General features: G+C 40.7%; 1 protein-coding gene across 1 annotated transcript; it reads left to right on the top strand.

The window, feature by feature from the left end:
• Positions 1-428: 428 nt before the first annotated feature.
• Positions 429-19,347, top strand: sestd1 (SEC14 and spectrin domains 1). The gene is made up of 19 exons (XM_081600843.1): positions 429-696; positions 3,841-3,910; positions 3,989-4,097; positions 4,178-4,268; positions 4,363-4,476; positions 8,185-8,298; positions 8,396-8,490; positions 8,579-8,634; positions 10,396-10,473; positions 11,104-11,261; positions 13,237-13,359; positions 13,914-14,108; positions 14,187-14,301; positions 14,377-14,542; positions 15,533-15,614; positions 15,732-15,854; positions 16,089-16,280; positions 17,205-17,308; positions 17,618-19,347. The coding sequence occupies exons 2-19, from the start codon at positions 3,841-3,843 to the stop codon at positions 17,889-17,891; spliced, it is 2,259 nt and encodes a 752-aa protein (XP_081456969.1). The 5' UTR covers positions 429-696; the 3' UTR covers positions 17,892-19,347.
• Positions 19,348-19,635: the final 288 nt, after the last annotated feature.

The following is a 19,635-nucleotide window of genomic DNA, read 5'->3' as shown; positions in this document are numbered from 1 at the left end:
TGGACAATCACAGAAACACACAGGTCAAAGAACCATGAACAGCGAGACCAATTAACCTAACATCCACGTTTTTGGACTTTGGTAGGAAGCCCCAGTACCTGGAGAGAACCCAGGGAGAACATGCAACGCCATGCAGACCAGCCCTGGCAAATCAGAACTTTTCTTGTTGTGCATGCAGTGCAAACTGCTAACTGTGCTACTGTGCTGTATGAATTTAGTTTTAAATAATGAAATAATTTTTTATGGTGCGTTTCCTGAAGTGAGGAGTAGAGAAGTTCATGTGTGAGACTCATGAACCAGATTTTAGGGACATAAGAGACAGCAGATGTATGAAGGAACAGCGCCCCCTTGTGTCATATTACTGAAAACGCAACGGGTCCAGAATTCGACGTAACACCGGAAGTTGGAATTTTTGATTTGACTTTACTGAGCCTGCGCAGTGCGACGGGCTCCACCGCCTGGTTTGTGTGTGTTGCTTTACTGTTGTTGAAGCAGAGGAGGGAGCAAACTAAGGATTTCAGTAAAAAAAAAAAAAAAAACATATAAAACGCGAGTCGTTTCTGCTGGTTAGTGAGACTCTGGAAGAAGAAGGAGAGCGACAGGAGTGAAGGGCAAAAAGAAGACAAGAAAAAGGAGGAGGAGGACTGGGAGGAGAAAATTTGGGACAGTGGAAAATGCTGCGGATTTGACGAAAAGGTAAGAAAAGCCACCGGATCAATACTCATTGTTGAAGTTGTCGGTGGTGGGTGGGTGGGCGCCGTGATGATGGAGGTTTACACCCGCAGCCACCGCAGTATGTGGCTGCAGAATGTAGGTCATTGTGTCGCTGGGTCGGGCTGAAACGAGCCGAGCCGTGTTGGGCCGAGCCATGCTGCAGGGAGACTGCAGGAACGCAGACCAAGGTGAAGCTTTGCTGCAGCAGGATAGCCTGAGTGCTGCGGTAACACCAAAATTAACCCTAATAGTCTAAAAAAAAAAAAAACACACACACACACACAAAACGGGGGGTTGAAATAAATGTATGGGGCCACATTGGGGCCAGTATTCAAATAGTTAAAGAAACGAGTGAAAATGTTCTTTCACTTACAAAAATAATAAAAACACAGCTGGGTAGTTAAGCATAGCTTTCCCCTTCAGGATTTCCGTAAATGCTAAGTTTCCTCAAAAGCGCACTGAAGAAAAAACAGTTTTTACTTCTTTGTGTGTATTTGGGTGTATGACATCACAAGAGGCACATAAACCAAGCTGAAAAGCTGGCACAAGTAAACACATTTTGAAGGATTCATTTGAATGAAAACATGCAAACAAAGAGAAATGAAGGCAACTTATACCTGTGATGTCAACAAATGCATGTGCTTGATTTTTTAAATCTTGGTTATGGACAACATAAAACGAATGGCATCACTGTTCTTAGCATATTTTCCTAAAGGTAATAAACCATATCTAAAGGGAGTTTGAGAAATGTGTAGTTGCTAGTTTTATGCCGAGTCGTCGGACTCGGAGTGTAACGGTACATTTGTTTGGTAGCAAGGGCACTAATTGGTCAAAAACATACAAAAAATACTTCACTGTAATGACTAAAACAGGGAACTTTGGATTAAATCAATAATTTGATGATTAATTTTTCCGTATGAACTATCTGCGCTGTTATCATAATTTATATGCCTACAAGGCGTATGAGTAAAGGAGCTCATACTCTTCAGGTTGTGGCCCGCAGGCTGTGGAACAACTTTCCTCCCCGATGGGTTTGGATGAATCACTCGATCCTTTTAAAAATAGTTAAGAACCTGTCAGTCAGTTTAACCAGGCCCATGGTTTTGTACTTTTTCTACTGCTGAAAACATAAAATAACATAATTTTTACAGGTAATATTGTGTTTTTATTCTTATTTTGTTTTGATACATAGAGATAGTTTTTTTTGTCATGCCCTTTATAGAGTCCCTTGAATATTATCTGCTTAATTAGTTGGGCTATCAGCTCTGGTTTCCAGCCTGCAGTTTAATGCTTCACGGATATGCTAATCGTAGTTTTAAAGCAGGATTATCCTAATAAGAGTGATGGGCTGCAATCCTTTTTACTTTCCACAGCGTGACTGGTTTGATAGTAAATTTGGAATGACAGCAATTCAAGTGTTAAGCATGGTCTTAAATAGTAAAATTAAGAGCCAGCAGCTTACAATTATAAAGAAAAACTCACAATCGATGAGCTTTGAAGAGATCATGTCTCCAGACCACTTGCTGAGACAGGATATTTTATAGTTCACTATTACCCTGCCACAATGACTGCCTTCAAAGACGATGACAGTAGGCAGGAGAAATAATTGACAGATGAAAAGTGCAGTAGAGCAGCACAGATGTTTCGCCAGCCACTAAACCAACAAAAACACAAACCTGCTGATTTACGGTCAGACTGCTGAGTGCGACCGGGAAAGAAAAAAAAAAAAAGAAAACAACCTGATTAAACAGGCAGTAAATCACAGACGAGCCGGAGCCAGCAACTGGAATCTGCCGGGAGCATCGCCAGCTGGGAGGAAATCTGTTTTGGGAAAAATAACAGAACTGTCCCTGCCTTATTTGTTCAGCACTTCAGCTGCTCTGATGGTTGTAAAATATTCTTTGAAGAAACTCAAACTTCCTCTTTTCATGGTTTGTCACTCATGAACTTGGTTCTGTTCTTCAACTCTGAACCTCACAGGAGAAAAGGTGACACTTTTCTCCCCCCACAGGTCTTTTAACATCTGTGACGTCTCTGTGTGTTTTGAGGGCTTTTCTTTGCAGGTGGTTTCAGGTGATGAGCTGAGACGCACTCATCCCCCGTCTTGCTCAGGGTGTTTATCTTTTGAGGTCTTCGTCACAGATATTACACTCAAAGCCCTTTGTACACATTTGACAGCTGACTCACTCAGTTTTGACAGACAACAAAAGCCCGCAGAGCATAATATTTCTAGTAAATTATGAGATTTTACACAAAATCATGGATGTTTTCTGCCTTCTGTAGTTTTGTAAACTAAAATTTCATCACAAGTCAGTCTGGGATGCTGGATGTTTTGTTTTCCTTTAGTTTTGTTTGTTTGTTTTCACAATGTTCATGATGTGTTCAATGACCAACCAAATCAATCTTAATTTCTCTTTGCTGTTAAAGACCCAAAGAGTTGTTCATATGAAGTGTGTAACAGGAGGGCATCTGAAGATAAAATCAAAACAAATAGTGAAATTAATATTCATTTCCAATGAGCTGCTCGGGCATCAATTGAAGTTGAGGCTGGAAAGAAAAATAAGATGATGAGGCTGGTTTTGCCTTTTGTCTGTTGAGATGATGACTTTTTCCTAACGCAGTAAGGAGGAAAATGTGCTGCAGCAGCCTTGATGCTGATAGTATTCTGAATATACAACAGAAAATTAAGGAATTACAAGATTATCTTTGTTTGTGCATCTAAATCTATGTGCCAAACCTTAATAGAATTTTTATTTAAGTTGACTGTAAAAACATGGAGGCTGTTGATTGATGTGGTGAAAGTCCTTAGATTAAACTCATGCATTGAACAGGATTTATAGTCGCTGGCCGACTGCTTTGTGTATAAAAGTTTAATTGTCTGAAGTGGAGGATTTATGTCTTTTTCCACCAAGGATATGAATAGAGTGAAGTATTTTTTTATTAGCTTAATGTGACTTCAGCTACTCAAATGTGTCCTCAATCCCAGAAGCTTCCTCGTCGTTGTTGTGCCCTGTTTATGTTGTTTTATTCCCTCTGAACAATTCCTGCTGTACGTTAGTAATCTCAGCACCAAGAGTTTTGTCTTGTGAGTTGGCGTTTTGGTTGAAGTCTCTCATGTCTCTCCAGATGTCTGGCGTCACCATGGAAGCGAGCTCCATGCTCCCCATCCTAAAAAAGAAGCTGGCCTTCCTCTCAGGTAATAAACTGTCGTCGTGTTGCTTTAATCCCAAATCTTTGCCTTCAGTGACCTAACCTCTCTGGACGTCTGTGACAGGAGGCAAGGACCGGCGCAGTGGTCTGATCCTGACCATCCCCCTCAACTCGGACCAGACCAGCATGGAGGAACTTAGCGCCACTCTGGACTACTTGCTCAGCATCCCCAGGTACAGGCATGCTAACCAATCTAGCCTAAAGTGTTTCTGTGAGTCCTTGTTGAAGCTAAACTCCCGTTTCCCACTTCCAGTGACAAGTGCAAGGCTCGGGGTTTCACTGTGATCGTGGATGGCCGGCGGTCTCAGTGGAACATTGTGAAGACGGTGGTCCTCATGCTGCAGGTGGAAATACGTTAAACCTTCTTCCAGGGTCAGACGCCTGGTAGCTTTTATGTTTGTTTTTAATGATGATGGTGGTGTGTGGGTGGGGTTTCAGAACGTCATCCCAGCCGAGGTGTCGCTGGTCTGTGTGGTGAAGCCTGATGAATTCTGGGATAAGAAGGTCACCCACTTCTGTTTCTGGAAGGAGAAAGATCGCCTGGGCTTTGAGGTAAGAGTCTCACCTGCTAAAGGCAAAACCGTAATACCAGCTTTTAGTTCTTTTATGCTTGGATGATATTTAGAAAGTAAATACCAGACATGAAAAAAATACAAGCATAACACATTGTAATGAAATTGTAGTTTATCCCTGAGTGTCTTAAGATCTAGGTGTGCAATACTGAATTCAACCTGATAGGGGGCGATAATGTTCTGGTTTTTACGCAGATGAGAAGAAGAAGAATTAAACAACTGAAAATAAAAAAAATAGATATTTTTTTACAGGATATTGATGGTTTTGTTCTGCCATTGTGATGCCTAAAATTAGAAGAGAACAAACTCCATATGTTTCTTTAAAATAAGCATCATCATCGTTTTTCTCCTGCTTGTACTACCTTAAAAATTTTCTTTAGCTGCTGGGTGTTTTATTTAATTAGATGATAACTGTTGTGTTTTGCCGAGATCGTCATTTCCTGATTTCTGGTTCATCTTCTTCCTAATTTTGGGTTCTCGTTCTTGTTCCCACAAAATAAAGTGTTTTTATTCTGTAAAATCTGAGGAATTTGTTTTCAAACGTTGCTCTTTGGTGTTAGATATTTTTGGTGGGTGTTTTATTAAAATTGGTGAGATTCATTGATCAATAATTACATCATGACAGAGTATGGGGATAACAGCGATTATCTCTGCTTCGTATAATCTGTTAGTTGAGGGGTTGCACTGGAGCACAGAGAGCATTTTGTGTTCGATGATGAGTTATTGGCAGGAAAAAGAGACAAGAGAAAGGATTTAATTAATTTTGACGAGAAGCAAATAACTGAGCTCATCTAACACTTCAGTTCTTGTGGGACATTCCTGGATCCAGTTTAAAGCAAATGAAAACGGCTTTTCTGTTTTATATTTTAAAAAAAATTCCCTTGTTCTCTCTGGAGTTGTAGACCTTTTATCTAAGTTGTCCTGTTGAACAGTATCGAACAAATTGACTTGTGTGTGTGTGTGTGTGTGTGTGTGTGTGTGTGTGTGTGTGTGTGTGTGTGTGTGTGTGTGTGTGTGTGTGTGTGTGTGTGTGTGTGTGTGTGTGTGTGTGTGTGTGTGTGTGTGTGTGTGTGTGTGTGTGTGTGTGTGTGTGTTAGCCTTTAGTATCACTGCCGTACCCCTCAGATGACACTGCAGTGTGTTTGTGTGTTCATGTGTGATTTTTGTCGTCACCACCTTTACCAAAAGACAGATGGTTTTGCTAACAGATCTGTAGTCTTACTGACCCAAATTTCCGCAGCCGTGTTGGCTCGGCGATCGTTGCCACGGTAACCGGATCAAGTCGGCTGGTGTTGTGTGGCAACTTAGAAGTAGTTACAGGAAGATAATCTGTCACAGTGGAGGTGAAGGTAACCCTGTTTTTAAACCGAACCGGAGTGGTCCGTGAGCAGCAAAGGGTTAAATTCAACAGGATTCAACAAGTTAACAGGAATTTATATCCCACTATTTGTGTCGATTCAATTTTCTGGAAACAAAACAAAAACATAAGTTTTTGAGAGTCGTGACAAACTGTTGGTGGAATCAATCTGCTGTGTCTCTGGGCGTCTTCGTCCTCTGTCCATTCCTGGGCAGAAGCAAACATGCACAGCTGCTGGATATGGAGACCCCACTGACGCTGCTGAAATGTGACTCATCTCGGCTATGGAGCGCCGTTGACACAGCGGGATGTGTGTGTTGTACAGCTGCTGCAGCGTCTGACCCAGCACTTGTATCAAAAACACACTCACACTCTCTGGTTGGAGTCCAGGTTTACTGCTGGCATCTTCTGCCGTGACAACTGGAAGACAGACTCTCCGCCAGCTGTCTCTTCCAGGTTTATTTCTGAGCCAGACTTACTGCAGATGCTATTCATGTGAAAATGAGGGGAAAAAAAATAAGGTTACTGTCTAAACTTGGCGTTAACTCAAAGGTGAGCTTGTTTTCCTCTTTTTTTCTTTCTGTTATAATTCTTAAAGCTTGCAGGCTGAGTTGAAACACAGAGCGCTCTGTTTTCAGATTAGGAAACCGTCAGAGACTCTGAGGCAAAAGTTCATCTTGTGATCCAAGAACTGTGGATCACAAGAATTGTATTTTGGGTCAAACAAACCAAAATAATGTAGAGTTTGATCCAAGAAAAATATCCAAGTTTTTTTTGTAGAAAAAAAAAAGTAGGTTTAAAGTCAATGATAAACAAAGTGGCTCTAATAAAGACCCAAACTTGGCTTTATTAAGGTTTGGTTAAAGAGTCCCAAACTGTCATGTAAACAGTTTGATGAACTGTAATTATGTGATTATTATTTCCTCATTGTTACTGACTCCGACTATTATTGCAGAATAACTTGTTTCACATTGGCAGAATGGGTTACGTTTGTTTTTCTCAAGCTAAACTCACCTCTGCTGCTCAGCCTGCGTCTTCCTTATAAATGTAGCACAATTTAAAGAAAAATGTCTTTTATTGTTGCTGAGTGTTGCGAGTTCAGGCAAGTAGCCGTTTCTTATTTCACACATATCTGCCTGACTTGACTGGAATGTTCACAATGTTTCCATTGTGCAATTATGCAGCTGCAATGATGGATTTTAAGATTTTTTTTTTTAGAGAGTTGTTTATAAATGTGATGAAATCAAAGACGATCTATTTAGTCAGTAGTTGCTGTTGAAGGAAATCAGAATAACGACTTGGAGAACCAAGGAGCAGACCTCCAGAGTTATTACATACGATCAACATCACAACCGTGTCTTACGTTATGATTCTGGAGAATTTAATGCAGCGCCACAGGATCTCCTAAAGCTCCTGTATGATTTTGGGATATCCACACAGTCTCTTATTATCCCCAGCCTCTCGAGTGCGTTTGCTAAACAGCCCAAAAGAGAACAATCTGCTGCTCCACTGCAAAGCCGAGTCCTAGGGAATGTGATTCAGGCGTGAGCAGAAAATTAATAACAGTTATTAAGTAAAGGAAGAAAACAGATGTGAGGGAGCAATAAAAGGCTTCAAGTTGTTATAAAAGCTGTAATTAGGTTTGCTCTGTTCACGGCCAGGCTGCTGTTATGGGACGTGTAATAGAGGCTTGTTTGGAAAAGTACATATTTAAACCTAGTTTTTCCATAGGTGAGCAAAGATGAAATGAAACAGAAGAGAGAATGTTTTTCCCTACCAATGATGGCTGTTTATTTAATGAAAAGAAAAAAAAAGAAATCTGAGCAGAATTTGCTGTCTTCTTATTATTGAACATTTATTTTGGTTTTGTATTATGTTTTTTATGGTATTATATTTACAGTAGCCCCTATTGTTGTCAATTTGGTTAACCTGCTGTAAACTTAAGTACTGAACAATGCGTTGTTTATGTGAACTCATTGGAAAAAATCCAACCAAATCCCAAGTAAATGCTACACTTTTCACTTTTTTAAGTTTTAGAGCGTAATACAATAAATCCCAGAAATTGAAAAAGATTTTTTTAGTGCTTATGGAAGTACAAAAGATTAAAATCATTAAACAGATGGAAATTGGGAAACACAAAAATATAAAATTATAAACGAATCTTATAAAATGGTCTTAAAAGCAGTTCAGATTTTCCTTCCCTTATTTCTCTGTCAAATTATGATTGAATTTATGATTTGAGACTTGGGAGCAAACTTTATATGTAGCTGTGCCGCATGGCGTTACTTTCAAGTATCACCAGCTGTTGTCAACCTTCATTCGTCGATTCAGGTGATCCTGGTTTCGGCCAATAAGCTCACTCGCTACATCGAACCGTGCCAGCTGACGGACGATTTCGGAGGAAGTCTGGACTACGACCACAGCGACTGGCTCAACAAGAGGCTGGTAAGTGAAATATATTTAGATGACGTCTACTTTTACAGCTTACTGGATGTTGCCGTGGCATCTGATAAACACCTCATTTATTTGTCTTTCGTTTCAGGTTTTTGAGAAGTTCACAAAGGAGTCGACGTCTCTTCTGGACGAGCTGACGATCATCAATGACAGTGAGAAGAGCGCCTCGGTGGACAAAGACAAGTAGGCGGACTCCCCCAGGATCCCCGGACATGTATACAGTCACACACAGCTACAGTTTTGAAGTAGACGCTCCGTTTTATCTTTGTAGATCTACTGATGGAGCTCTCTTGCCATCCTTTGATCCTGAAACTGTCCTCCAGACTGGTAAGTATTATTTTCTTTCTGAATATAAACCAGTTTTATGTTGGGTCCAACAGATTTCCAGTGGCGTAAACATTTCAACTAATACAGAGTGTCTGCACATTTTATTCATGTATCTAAAAGTAAGGCCTTAAATTGTCTTAAATTTGAAGGGAAAAAGTAATAAGTTGACCTTTAATTCATTTATTGTTGTGATAGGACTATTTAATCTTATATATCCCAGGTAGTTTTCTTCGAAAGTTTGACTTGCATGCAGACGTCTCTACTGCAGCTACCGCTAACTTGCTGCTAACACACGTTTGCTAACGAGCTAGCTGTTTTTTTCACATCCATCACGTGTAAATGCAAATTTATCATTAGTTGACAGAACAATATTCGTCTTTGCCTATTGACTTACCCCTGTTGCCAACCCATACGATTTATTTGCATTTTTTGGTCAATTTCCATTCGTAATGGTCTTAAAAACCTGCAGAAACTGTAACAACTGCAAGATTATGATTAAAATGATAAAATAAAGAGTTTATATGTGTATGGCAAAGAATCTAGGACAAAAATTGATAGATTTCTTAAAGTCACATTCAAAAGTTGTTTAGGTATTTTATCATGGTTTTATGGGAGGTTTTAAAGTAACACTAACAGAGAACAGCTCTGTTCTTATTAATGACCCACTTTTCTACAGCAACACTCCTCAGTGATTCAAAGAGCCAAATGATCAACCGCATCAAGGTTGGACGAGCAATGTGAGGATGAAATATCCCTCATAACGAAGCACAGACATGATGCTTCACTGAACAATCATTTCTTTGTCCTCAAGACAAAAACGAGCTTTATTCTCACAGAATCGCAATAATTATTTTACAAAAGCATTGCAGCCATCATCTGAAGGAATTATTAAAGAAGCTATGAAAATCAGTAACACAAACACTTCCCATTGCCAAAAATGGACACATTCCTTAGAGATCTCTCCTGTTTTTGCTTTTCTTTTTATGAAGTTAAGTTTTTCAAAACATGAAACCAGTTTTAACTAAAGCTGCTGCTAAAGGATTATTTTATTCGTTAGGGGAACTGGTTGTGCCGTCCTTGGCAGGAGAGATTGAAATCAAGCATTTAGCACCTTGGCCCTCTACTCTTTGCAGAATTATTTTAATTCAGCCATGCGAGAGGATTTTCTAGCACGAACAGCTTCTTTATGGTTACGTCAGTGTTGCAATCTCATTTAAGTGTGGGCTGCAGAACCTTGTCTTGTTTTTAAATCATTTTTAGCCATTCAAAGATGGATTTCCTGCTGTGCTTCAGATCATTGTCCTGCTGTAAAATCCAGTTGCGTCTTTATAAAACCTGGCAACCTGACATTCTTTGTTAGGGTTTTTTGGTAGCATGCAGAATTAATGATAATGTAAGCTTTGCATAGCTTTGCATAGTGAAGCTAAAATGAGTGTGAACAGCCAGACAGCGTCTCCCTTCTCATGTTACCAGTGCTGACTCTGAGGTGTTAGACACCAACAGGCTTGTTTGACACCAAACCTGAAGCCAAACAGCCACTAGCATCATCTGCATATGCTGGGTGGATGTGCTCATTGAAAGGACTGGCTTGTGTGTGTTGGCCAGAGGTTAAAGGAGTCTTTGTTTGTGGTACCACCATCCTCCATTCACAAGCTTCTGTCATAATGTAACAGCATGTAAACAAACACTGACCCCTCATTGTTTCCCATATTTTTATTTTTTGTAAAATCCTTTATTGTTTGAACTTATGTGTGTGTGCAGGTCACGAGCTGCTGTCGGAGCTGCAGCAGCGCCGCTTCAACGGCTCAGAGGGAGGAGGAGGAGGAGGAGGGCAGGCAGGTGAGGAACTAATAAAAAAAATGGCTGCCTCGGACCTGAGAGAAATCAGGGATTATTTTTACTTATTGTGTGACGCAAAATAAATTGGTGCTATATGAACTTATTTTATTATTGCTTTAGGAATCATGAAAGTCAGGTAACATTACTGTTGAGACTAGTTGTTAGCTTTAGCAACTGTCTGCTAGCTTAACTGTGCAAGTCATCTTTAACTGCATTCTGTCAAGTTATTAATTATATTATTAAGTTAAAGCAGTTTATTTAACTAACCAACAAAGTTGAGTCAGAGATTTTTTTTCCATTTTAACTTTTGAGGTAATAGTTGTTAAAATTAGCTTGCTAACTTAAGCTAATTGTCATAGCTAGTCAGGAGGCTTCCTTTATCCTTGTTTTTCTGACATTATGGGGCTTAAAGAAAAAAAATTGTCAGGATAAATGTTTAGTTGTTTCCCCAAAGTGCTTTATGACTGTGCAACAGTGCCATTGAAAAATAGATACATTTTTAGTACTTAAGTGGTTCCTTACACGCAGCGTTCAGTCTTTAATGAATTCCCGTCTCTCCATCTGACGATGCTGTCACTAAAACCTGTTTCAAACACGGCCGTGATCGACTCTGGTGTCTGTCTCTCCCAGCTCCAGCTTGGTGCCCCATGGAGGAGGAGCTGCTGGCTCAGCCTCAGGTGACGAAGCTGCTGGATTCGCTCAGGGAGCAGTACACCAAATACCAGGAGCTGTGCAGGCAGCGGAACAAGAGAGCGCAGCTGGACGAGATCCACACCAAGGTCATGCAGGTAACGAATGCTCCCGTTTTACAGAGAGAACCAGAACAAATTAATTCAGTAGAAAATCACAGCAGGGGTCCAACAAATAAAATGATCTGGTTCCAGTATTTTCTGGATCAGTTCAGAAAAGGAGCATATGAATATATAAACTTATTTGTATTTCTAGACTTTTCTCCTCGTCCATTTGTTCTTCTAAGTATCCATTTCATTTTCTTGAGTCCTTCTTCAATGTATACTTCCTTCTCTCCATCCGGCCACATGCCCTCCTACTCTTTTATTTTCCCTTTTTTCATTCTTTGTGTCATCCCTTTCTTCTTTATTGGTCATTTAAATAAGCAATGCTCAGCCTGGTGGGGGCACAAGTAAAGCCTGGTGGCCCGCCAGGCTTATAATACACTGGGGAAAACGCTGAATTCCTTCTTTCCTTGTCTGTCCTCCTTACCTTTTGTTTTCCTTTCTTTCTCTCTTTCTCTTTCTTTTCTTAGTTGAAAGGACTGAAAAATTTGTTCTGGAAAGATATGCAGAAATAATATAAAATGAAAAGCCAACCTGCAACCACTTCAGTATATTAATTTATATTAATTTTTCTCATCCTCATACACGTTTTCAAAGTCAGAGTTATGTCTTTGAGCAGGTTATAAATGTGTAATGGTGTCAGGCGGATGCTGCAGCATTCATTCCTCTGTATTCATCAGTTTTAACCTTCAACTCTCAGAAACGGCACAGCTTCGGAGCTTTCAGCACAAGAACGGTATTCTCTGCTGACTGAAGGTCTTACAGCCGCAGGGGCTGATGGGTAACAACATCATCTTGGAAATGAGCCTGGGGTTGCTATAGTAACCACAACAAGTCGCCCAATAGCTCAAGAGGATTTGAGGCGGGGAGGGGGGGTTGGCCTAGTTCTGGATCGAACTGTGGTCGTGTTTGTGTGCTGCTTAAGGCGCCACTGACCTGATAAACACAATTAACTCAGGATTCTGACAGGAAAGCAACCAAACATCTGCAGATGTTGCCGTTTAGTCTGATACCATGAATATTTCACCCTAGTTAACACAGTTATGATGAATCTGTGCAGTTTTCTTCATGCAGAAACTCATGAGTGAACCTAAAAGGGAACCAGAAATCCGCTTATTCTAAACAAACATGAAAACGGCAGAAAAATTCATTTTACTTTAATTTCAGCTCAAACCTTACAAACCTTCTCCTCCTATTAGTTTAACTTACCTTTTTAAAGTAAATATTCTTTTTCTGAAATGCATTACGCTAACTTGTGACGTTGATGGTAACGGTATCACTTTAGATTCAACTCTAAATTCAAACAGCCTGTAATCACAGTTTTAACTGGCTTTATCAAAAAGTAAAATAGATTGACTTTATTAAAACTTTTACCTGTGACTTACAAGTCAGATTGTGTTCAAACTGCTAAGCTAAGACAGCAAAACGAGTCTAGCGGTCCCTCATAACGCTTTGAGGTCATTCACTCGTCTGTAGTGGAGAGGATTACTTTACATAGAGCGGCAGGTAGAGCGTCAGAGCCCCCTGCTGGTTGCTCATGTGAACTACTGTGCCTTTTTTTATTATTATTTTTAACTCCCTCTGGAGGAGGATGCTTGGCGTGTTTTAATGGACATCCTGTTAGCCTGCCTACTGACTGAACCCCACAAACGCTCCTAATGTGTCGGATGAATCTGCCGACAGACAGAAAGCACTTTGAGTGGTTAAAAAATATGGAGACCTCCACATATATCCAGTTCATTTAGTATGAAAGCTACGATGCGCCTGACATGTGATCGACATCGATGCTAACATTAACAATGTATGACGGCCGAACTGCTGGGGATGCTTTAATGGGAAGGCGGCTGGTTTTGCTGCCTGTGTCTCACTCTGCTATGTTTTGACAGTTTTATTTGATATGAAATCAATAAATGTTAAATACCCACAGATAAGATAAGCATGTTTTTTTTTTGCATCTTTTTTTCATCAGGTGGTGAACTGGCTGCAGGGTCCCGGTTCAGAGCTGCTGAAGACTCAGCAAACGATCGGCGATTCGATGCGAGCGGCGCAGGCTCTGCAGCAGAAACACGAAGAGATCGAGAGTCAGCACAGCGTAGGAAAACACACGACAACGCCAGCAATTATTGCGATGAATAAAACTCTTGTTTTGAGACCATTTTCAAGTAATACATTACTTTATTGGTCTCAAAGACCAGTAAACTTTTATTTGTAAAGAACACTTCACACTGGGAGAGGAAGATATCGTAAATACTCAAAATAAAACACCAAAACAAAACAGAAATAAAAACCACTAATAGCCAAAACCATAAATAAAATGGATTATAAAATTGCCCTTCAAAAAATGTGAATCGCCAGAATGGAAATTAAGCAGCTCGTTTTAATTTATTTGTTAATTGATTGATTCCTTATTGCGACAAACTTATTCGACAACAAAATTCATGTTCATGGATTAAAACTGAAGTTAGTCAAACGTCTGTGTTCAAATTAAAGAGATATGATGATGATACAAATATTGATATGATACAAATGATACAAATATTTAGGTCATTTTTTGGTAAACGTCGTTCAGCAGCCTGAGGTGGATGTTTGCGTCGTTTCCGTGGTTTCATGCGAACCGCCTCTCTCTCTCTCTCCCTGCTTGTGCAGGAGTGGTTCGCCGTGTACGTGGAGCTGAACCAACAGATCGCTGCCCTGCTCAGCGCCGGTGAAGAGGAGGAAGTGGCAGAGCTGAAGGGGCTGCAGCAGCAGCTGAGTGACGTCTGCTACAGCCAGGCGTCCCAGCTGGAGACGCGCCAGAACGTCCTGCAGGCGGCGCACGCCTTCCACAGCACCACGCAGGAGGTAACGCCGACCGCGCCGATTGCATTCCAGCTGTCCGAGGCCGACGCGCCTGACCGGTCCCGCGCTCTGTGTCCGCAGTTGTCTCAGCAGCTGGACGGCCTCCTGGGCATGCTCTGTGCCGACGTGTCCCCCTCCGACGGGGCATCCATTCAACAAAACCTCAAACTGCTGGAGGAGAAACTGCAGACTGTTGGTTTGTTCTCCGAGCGAACGCATCTTCCCCCTCGTCGTCCTCCGTGACTCCAACCCCCCTCCGCCTGTTCTGCAGAAGCAGGCCTGTCCTCGCTCCGTCAGAAGGGGACGCTGGTGCTGGAGCAGATGTGCGGCCAGGCGTCGTGGGCTCTGGAGGAGGCGGAGAGCCCGCCCGGAGAGCAGCAGGACAACGTTCAGCACGTTCAGGCTGTGATGGAGGAGATGGAGCTCCGCAAGCAGAGGTAGCTCTGCACCCATCCTCTTTGTGGAAGAGTGCTGGAAATCCTTGAAAATACTTGAGTTTCAATATTTAGAAAGTGCTTGAAAGTCCTTGATATCCTAATGGAACAGTTTTGTATTAAAGTGTAGAGTACCGTTTGATTAAAAGTGTTATTTACTGTTGAACTCAGATATTTTGATTCACCTAACACATATAAACTCTTTGATTCAGCTAGAATTACCAAAATTATATATTTTTGCTAAATGTCAGAAAACCTAGCAAGACCATATTTTAAAGATTTATTTTGTAACTTTCTTTCTGTGTTGTAAGCATTTAATTTAACACAATTTGTTTGAATCGTTCCAGTGTAATGAATATTTATTATTCCTAATGTCTCAAGGACTTGTTGATCTTTGTAATAGTATTGGCTTATATTTTCATATGCTAAACATTGTCACAGAAATTTGACAATTTTTATTTATTTATTTTTTAAATTAGTGTTTTGAAATGTCTCACTCTCTCACACACCCTTATACATCTGACTGGTCAGACAACAAAACATAAAATGTTGTCATTTGAATTTACCTTATTCCTGCTGTAGAATATAGACACTATCACAATACATTAATAACGGTAATAAATAATATCACAATTATGAATTATTTATCATGTTTATTTTTAGACCATTTGTCTTGTTTTTATCTCCAAAGTGTGGTGCTGGAAAAGTTTGAAAACTTACCTTGAAAATACTTGATAAGTGAATGTAGGAAAAAATGTACGAACCGGGTTACAAAGTTACAGCAGAGTTTCATTTTCTGATCTGTATACGTCACTATTCATAACTGCAGATATTAAGTACAGCAGTGGTTGTACTCTGTAATCATTTAATGGACCTGCGTGTGTGTGTGTGTGTGTGTGTGTGTGTGTGTGTGTGTGTGTGTGTGTGTGTGTGTGTGTGTGTGTGTGTGTGTGTGTGTGTGTGTGTGTGTGTGTGTGTGTGTGTGTGTTTCAGGTGTGAGGACATGGTGGATGTGAGGAGGCTGAAGATGCTGCAGATGGTTCAGCTGTTTAAATGTGAAGAAGATGCTCTGCAGGTAAAACGCATATGAATTTAAAAGTGATTACTCAAACACTGACGTACACTTCCTGTATTGATCAGATGATTATCTTTCTGTGTGTGTGTGTGCGTGTGCATGCGTGTGTGTGTTCAGGCGGTTGAGTGGCTCAGTGAGCTGTTGGACGCCTTGTTGAAGACGCACGTCAGGCTGGGAGACGACTCCCAGGAGACACGGACCATGTTGGACAAACACAAGAAGTTTGTGGATGTGGCTCAGGTGACGGAGTAGAAAAAACTACAAATATGTTTGTGGAAATTTTTAACTTTCCACAAACTGAGACTCGAAAGTTTTATTGCTGCTATATAGTAAAATCTGTTCCTAATGTTGGAGACATGTTGGTTGTCTGCTTCAAAATCATTTTTACATCTTCTATTTATCACACATCAGTTTTGTCACTGATTTGTAACAGGCTCTGCTTTTCAAACTTTATTTCTTTTTTTTCCTTCGCAGAGCACTTACGATTACGGCCGCCAGCTTCTGCAGGCGACCGTGGTCCTCTGTCAGTCGCTGCGCTGCACGACGCGCTCGTCCGGCGACACTCTGCCGCGACTCAACCGGGTGTGGAAGCAGTTCACCGTCAGCGCCGACGAGAGGCAGCAGCGGCTGGAGCTGGCCCTGAACTTCCACACCGCCGCTGAGAGGGTGAGTTTTACAACTAGAGGAGATAAACGTGTTGGGATTTTATGATAATTGGGAAATAATGTTTCACTGAATCAATTCATCTTCCTGTATGTTTGAGTCTCACTGACTAGTTGATTCTTTTTGCTTTGACCTCTCTGACATAAAGCTAAGCACTTTACTAGATAGTTAACTTATATTGTTTTTGTAAATGTTTTCATGATTGCCCTAATTTTTAAAAGCTTTTACATGCTAATACTGATTTTAGCTCATTTTCTTTCTGCTGAATAACAGTGTTTGCCATTACTTTACTGTTATTTCAACACAAAGAGACAAGAAGATTTGACTGGGTTCACATTTTAAGCTGAATGCTGCGTTTCATATTAGCGGTTAGCATGATTTGCATTGAGCACTTTAGTAAAAGTATGTATGCCAAGACAACACAGAGCCTTAATATCATCACTCTTTCAGAATAGTCGCCAATATTTCTTAATTCCAGCATGCCCACTTCTCATGCTGCATTCAGGTACAGCTGGGACAATAGATTAACAAAAAACCTAGTGTACCTGCATTTTTTTCTTCTCAATTCTTTTCACAATGTTTTTGAAAAATGTCTGACCTCTCACTCTGACCATTTTTAAGGGGTTACATTGTTATATATTCTACATATCCAGGCACTGGCTGTGCTTTCATCATTTTAATTATTTAAAGAAAAATCCAAACCAAATCTTCATTTCTTTTTAATGTTTAAAACAGAAAAGACATTTTCGAATTTGAAAAATATTCTTTGAGTACAGCCAGAATAAACAAAATGTAAAGACATTGCTAAAATGGATTGAACTCTGATAAAACTGAAAACACACCAACCTGTGATTGTAATGCATCGTTCCACCCCTATTTCAAAGTCAAAATTTCCTTTTATGTTTATTTTTGTCCATTTTGCTTAAGGTGCTGCAGCAGGAGCGTGTGGAGGTGGAGTCTCTGGATGAAGTCGACTCTTCAGGCAGAACTCTGCTGGACAGACTCACTTTACCCATCATCTTCCCTGATGGGTACAAACCCAAACCTTTACTAACCTTTCACTCATTTAACCATAGCTCTACTTTATGTTCCAAATGTGTGATCAGAGCATCAGGTTCCTCCCTACATGACAATTAATCAACTTTTTTTCCCATTCATTCTTTTGAAAGCATTTCCTCTTGTTTTGTTTTATTTTTAACAATAAAATAAGTTGCATTAGTTAGCTTTTTTTTTAAGTGTATTTCCAACAGTTTAAAGAACGTATGTATTCAATTCAATGATTTGCTTCTTGGAAGAAGAGGGGGAAAAAATGAAATGACAAAAACCTGTGGTCATTTCAGGAGCGAGCAGTTCTTTGGGAGTCCCAGCGACACGGCAGCCACAGCAGAGGGGGTTCGAGAGCGCCTCCTGCTGATCGAAGAGCGGCGGCTGCAGCTGCAGGAGGCCAGGCTTCTCAACGACGAGGAGGGGGAGGAGCCGGAAGCCGTCAACGGCCTGGAGGGGAGGCTGGATGTGATCGGGGAGGAACTGAGCGAGAAGGAGGAGCAGGACGAGGAGGAGAAGGAGGCGGAGCATCAGGACGAAGACTCTGAACGAGCCACGCAGGACCGCTAGCGGATGCCCGGCGTTAAACCGAGCAGCCTTAATGAAGCTCGTCGGTGAGGGGCTGCTGACGTCTGGGGCGCTTCTTTTTCTGACCGTTTCTGTAAATTAAAGCTTCTCCTGAGCATCACTGCGTAACCTCGTGGAAGCGGAGAAACATGAAGGGCCGTTCTCCTCGGTCGCTCTTTCACTCTTTGGGACAGAAACTGTGAGGACTTGCGTCATTCATCTGATATTGGTGGTTATAAACAGTAAAAAGAGTGAAAACTGGAATAATTGCAGCTCATCTTTCTGCTCTGTGGAGGAGAATCGTTGTTTAAGGTCCTCCTAACGCCGCTGCTGCCTCCTCCTCATTTACGACTGGAGCAAATCTTCCATGGTGCTTAACCCGGCTTCTTGTTGCTCTCTGGGTCTTTCTAATATCCTTTATTTTTTCTCCAGATTTCAGAAAAGAAGCCATCCTGGTTGAAGTCCTTTAAGCTGAACATCATTCTGCTTTTAGGACTCTTATAGCAGCTAAGTTGTATAATTTGCTGACAAGTCTCAAAGAATTTCAAGAAAAAAAAAGAGCAATCTTCAGTCAGCTGAAAGGAAACATTTATACTTTTTCTTTTAACAATATCTGTAATCTGTTTGCTTTTCAGCATCTAAGAAAGTACAAAGTGGGCAAATCAAGCATTCATTCAAAGAGAGCAGTTTGTGTGTAAAAAAGTGATGTCAAGAAACTGGTGACTTTCACTAAAACTATCATGACTTATTTACACTCTTAAACTAAGCCAACAACGCTTAAATGAATTAAAACTACAAGTTTAAATCTGAAATATCAGCAGTAATTAAAACCTCCTGGTGCATGTTCCATCCAGCGGTTCGTTTTCAGAGTTTTCTGGATTGGAGTCGTTCTCGTTGGCCGACACCTAAAATGTAAAGACATCTTATGTGGTAGAAATCTAAGCAGAAGTATGCAGTGGATCCCGTTTTCTGCTCACATACTTTTACTTTAAGAACCAGCTTTAATGTGGTTGAGTCGGTCAGAAGGTTTCTATCACTCAGATCAATTCTTGAGTTGCAGTATAAAGTGGATCATATTTTTAAGTGGATTCTGCTTAACGTGTCTAACTTTCAGCTGGACTTGGAGAGGATGTTTCCTTCCGAAGGCTTCTCTGGGTTTTTCACGCTTCTATGGCAGCAGACAGTCTCCACTTACGTTCCTGCTTCTAAAACAGCATCTACATATAAAGGAGTTCAAATGTCACTGCAGCCTGCGTGGGGAAACTGATGCAGACATGCAACCTCTGAAAGGTCAAATTCCTTTTATCTATTCATTCGATATATTTTAAGTTCAACATTTGTCGTTCCTGGTTAGTCTTTTCTTAGGAACTGCTGCTGCAAGTGTGTCTGCTAAACGCCGTCTTTACCGTCCAATGGCAAAAACCACAACATCCTCTAAATAAAGTATATGAGAAACTTTTTTTTTTTGTCTTTTTTTGGAGGAATGCTGAAAATGCACAAAGCAGTAAATCATTAACCATGAAAAGCCACGTTATGTGCTCAACACTGAGTGTGAGTCGGCCTTCATAACAATAGAGCTTCATCAAACACGGCTCATTTTAGTGACAGCCGGCTGAACTCTTGTGGTTGGCAGATATGAGACTAAATGGGCAAAAAAACCCTGATTTTTGTTAACTTGTTGCATTAAATGAAGAACTTGAGTAAAGTTATTTAAAACCTTCAAATTAATTCTTTAAATATGAGGGTT

This window comes from Poecilia reticulata, chromosome 2, assembly GCF_904066995.2.
Source record: "Poecilia reticulata chromosome 2, P_reticulata-male-v2, whole genome shotgun sequence".
NCBI lineage: Eukaryota > Metazoa > Chordata > Actinopteri > Cyprinodontiformes > Poeciliidae > Poecilia > Poecilia reticulata.
This window is presented reverse-complemented; position numbering and strand designations above follow the sequence as displayed.

Excerpts from the sequence above, each read along its gene's own strand:
- sestd1 (XM_081600843.1), top strand. The coding sequence starts at position 3,841 with ATGTCTGGCGTCACCATGGAAGCGAGCTCCATGCTCCCCATCCTAAAA. Across the intron at positions 8,491-8,578 it reads GCCTCGGTGGACAAAGACAA|ATCTACTGATGGAGCTCTCT; the intron begins GTAGGCGGACTC and ends TTATCTTTGTAG. Across the intron at positions 15,615-15,731 it reads GTGAAGAAGATGCTCTGCAG|GCGGTTGAGTGGCTCAGTGA; the intron begins GTAAAACGCATA and ends GTGTGTGTTCAG.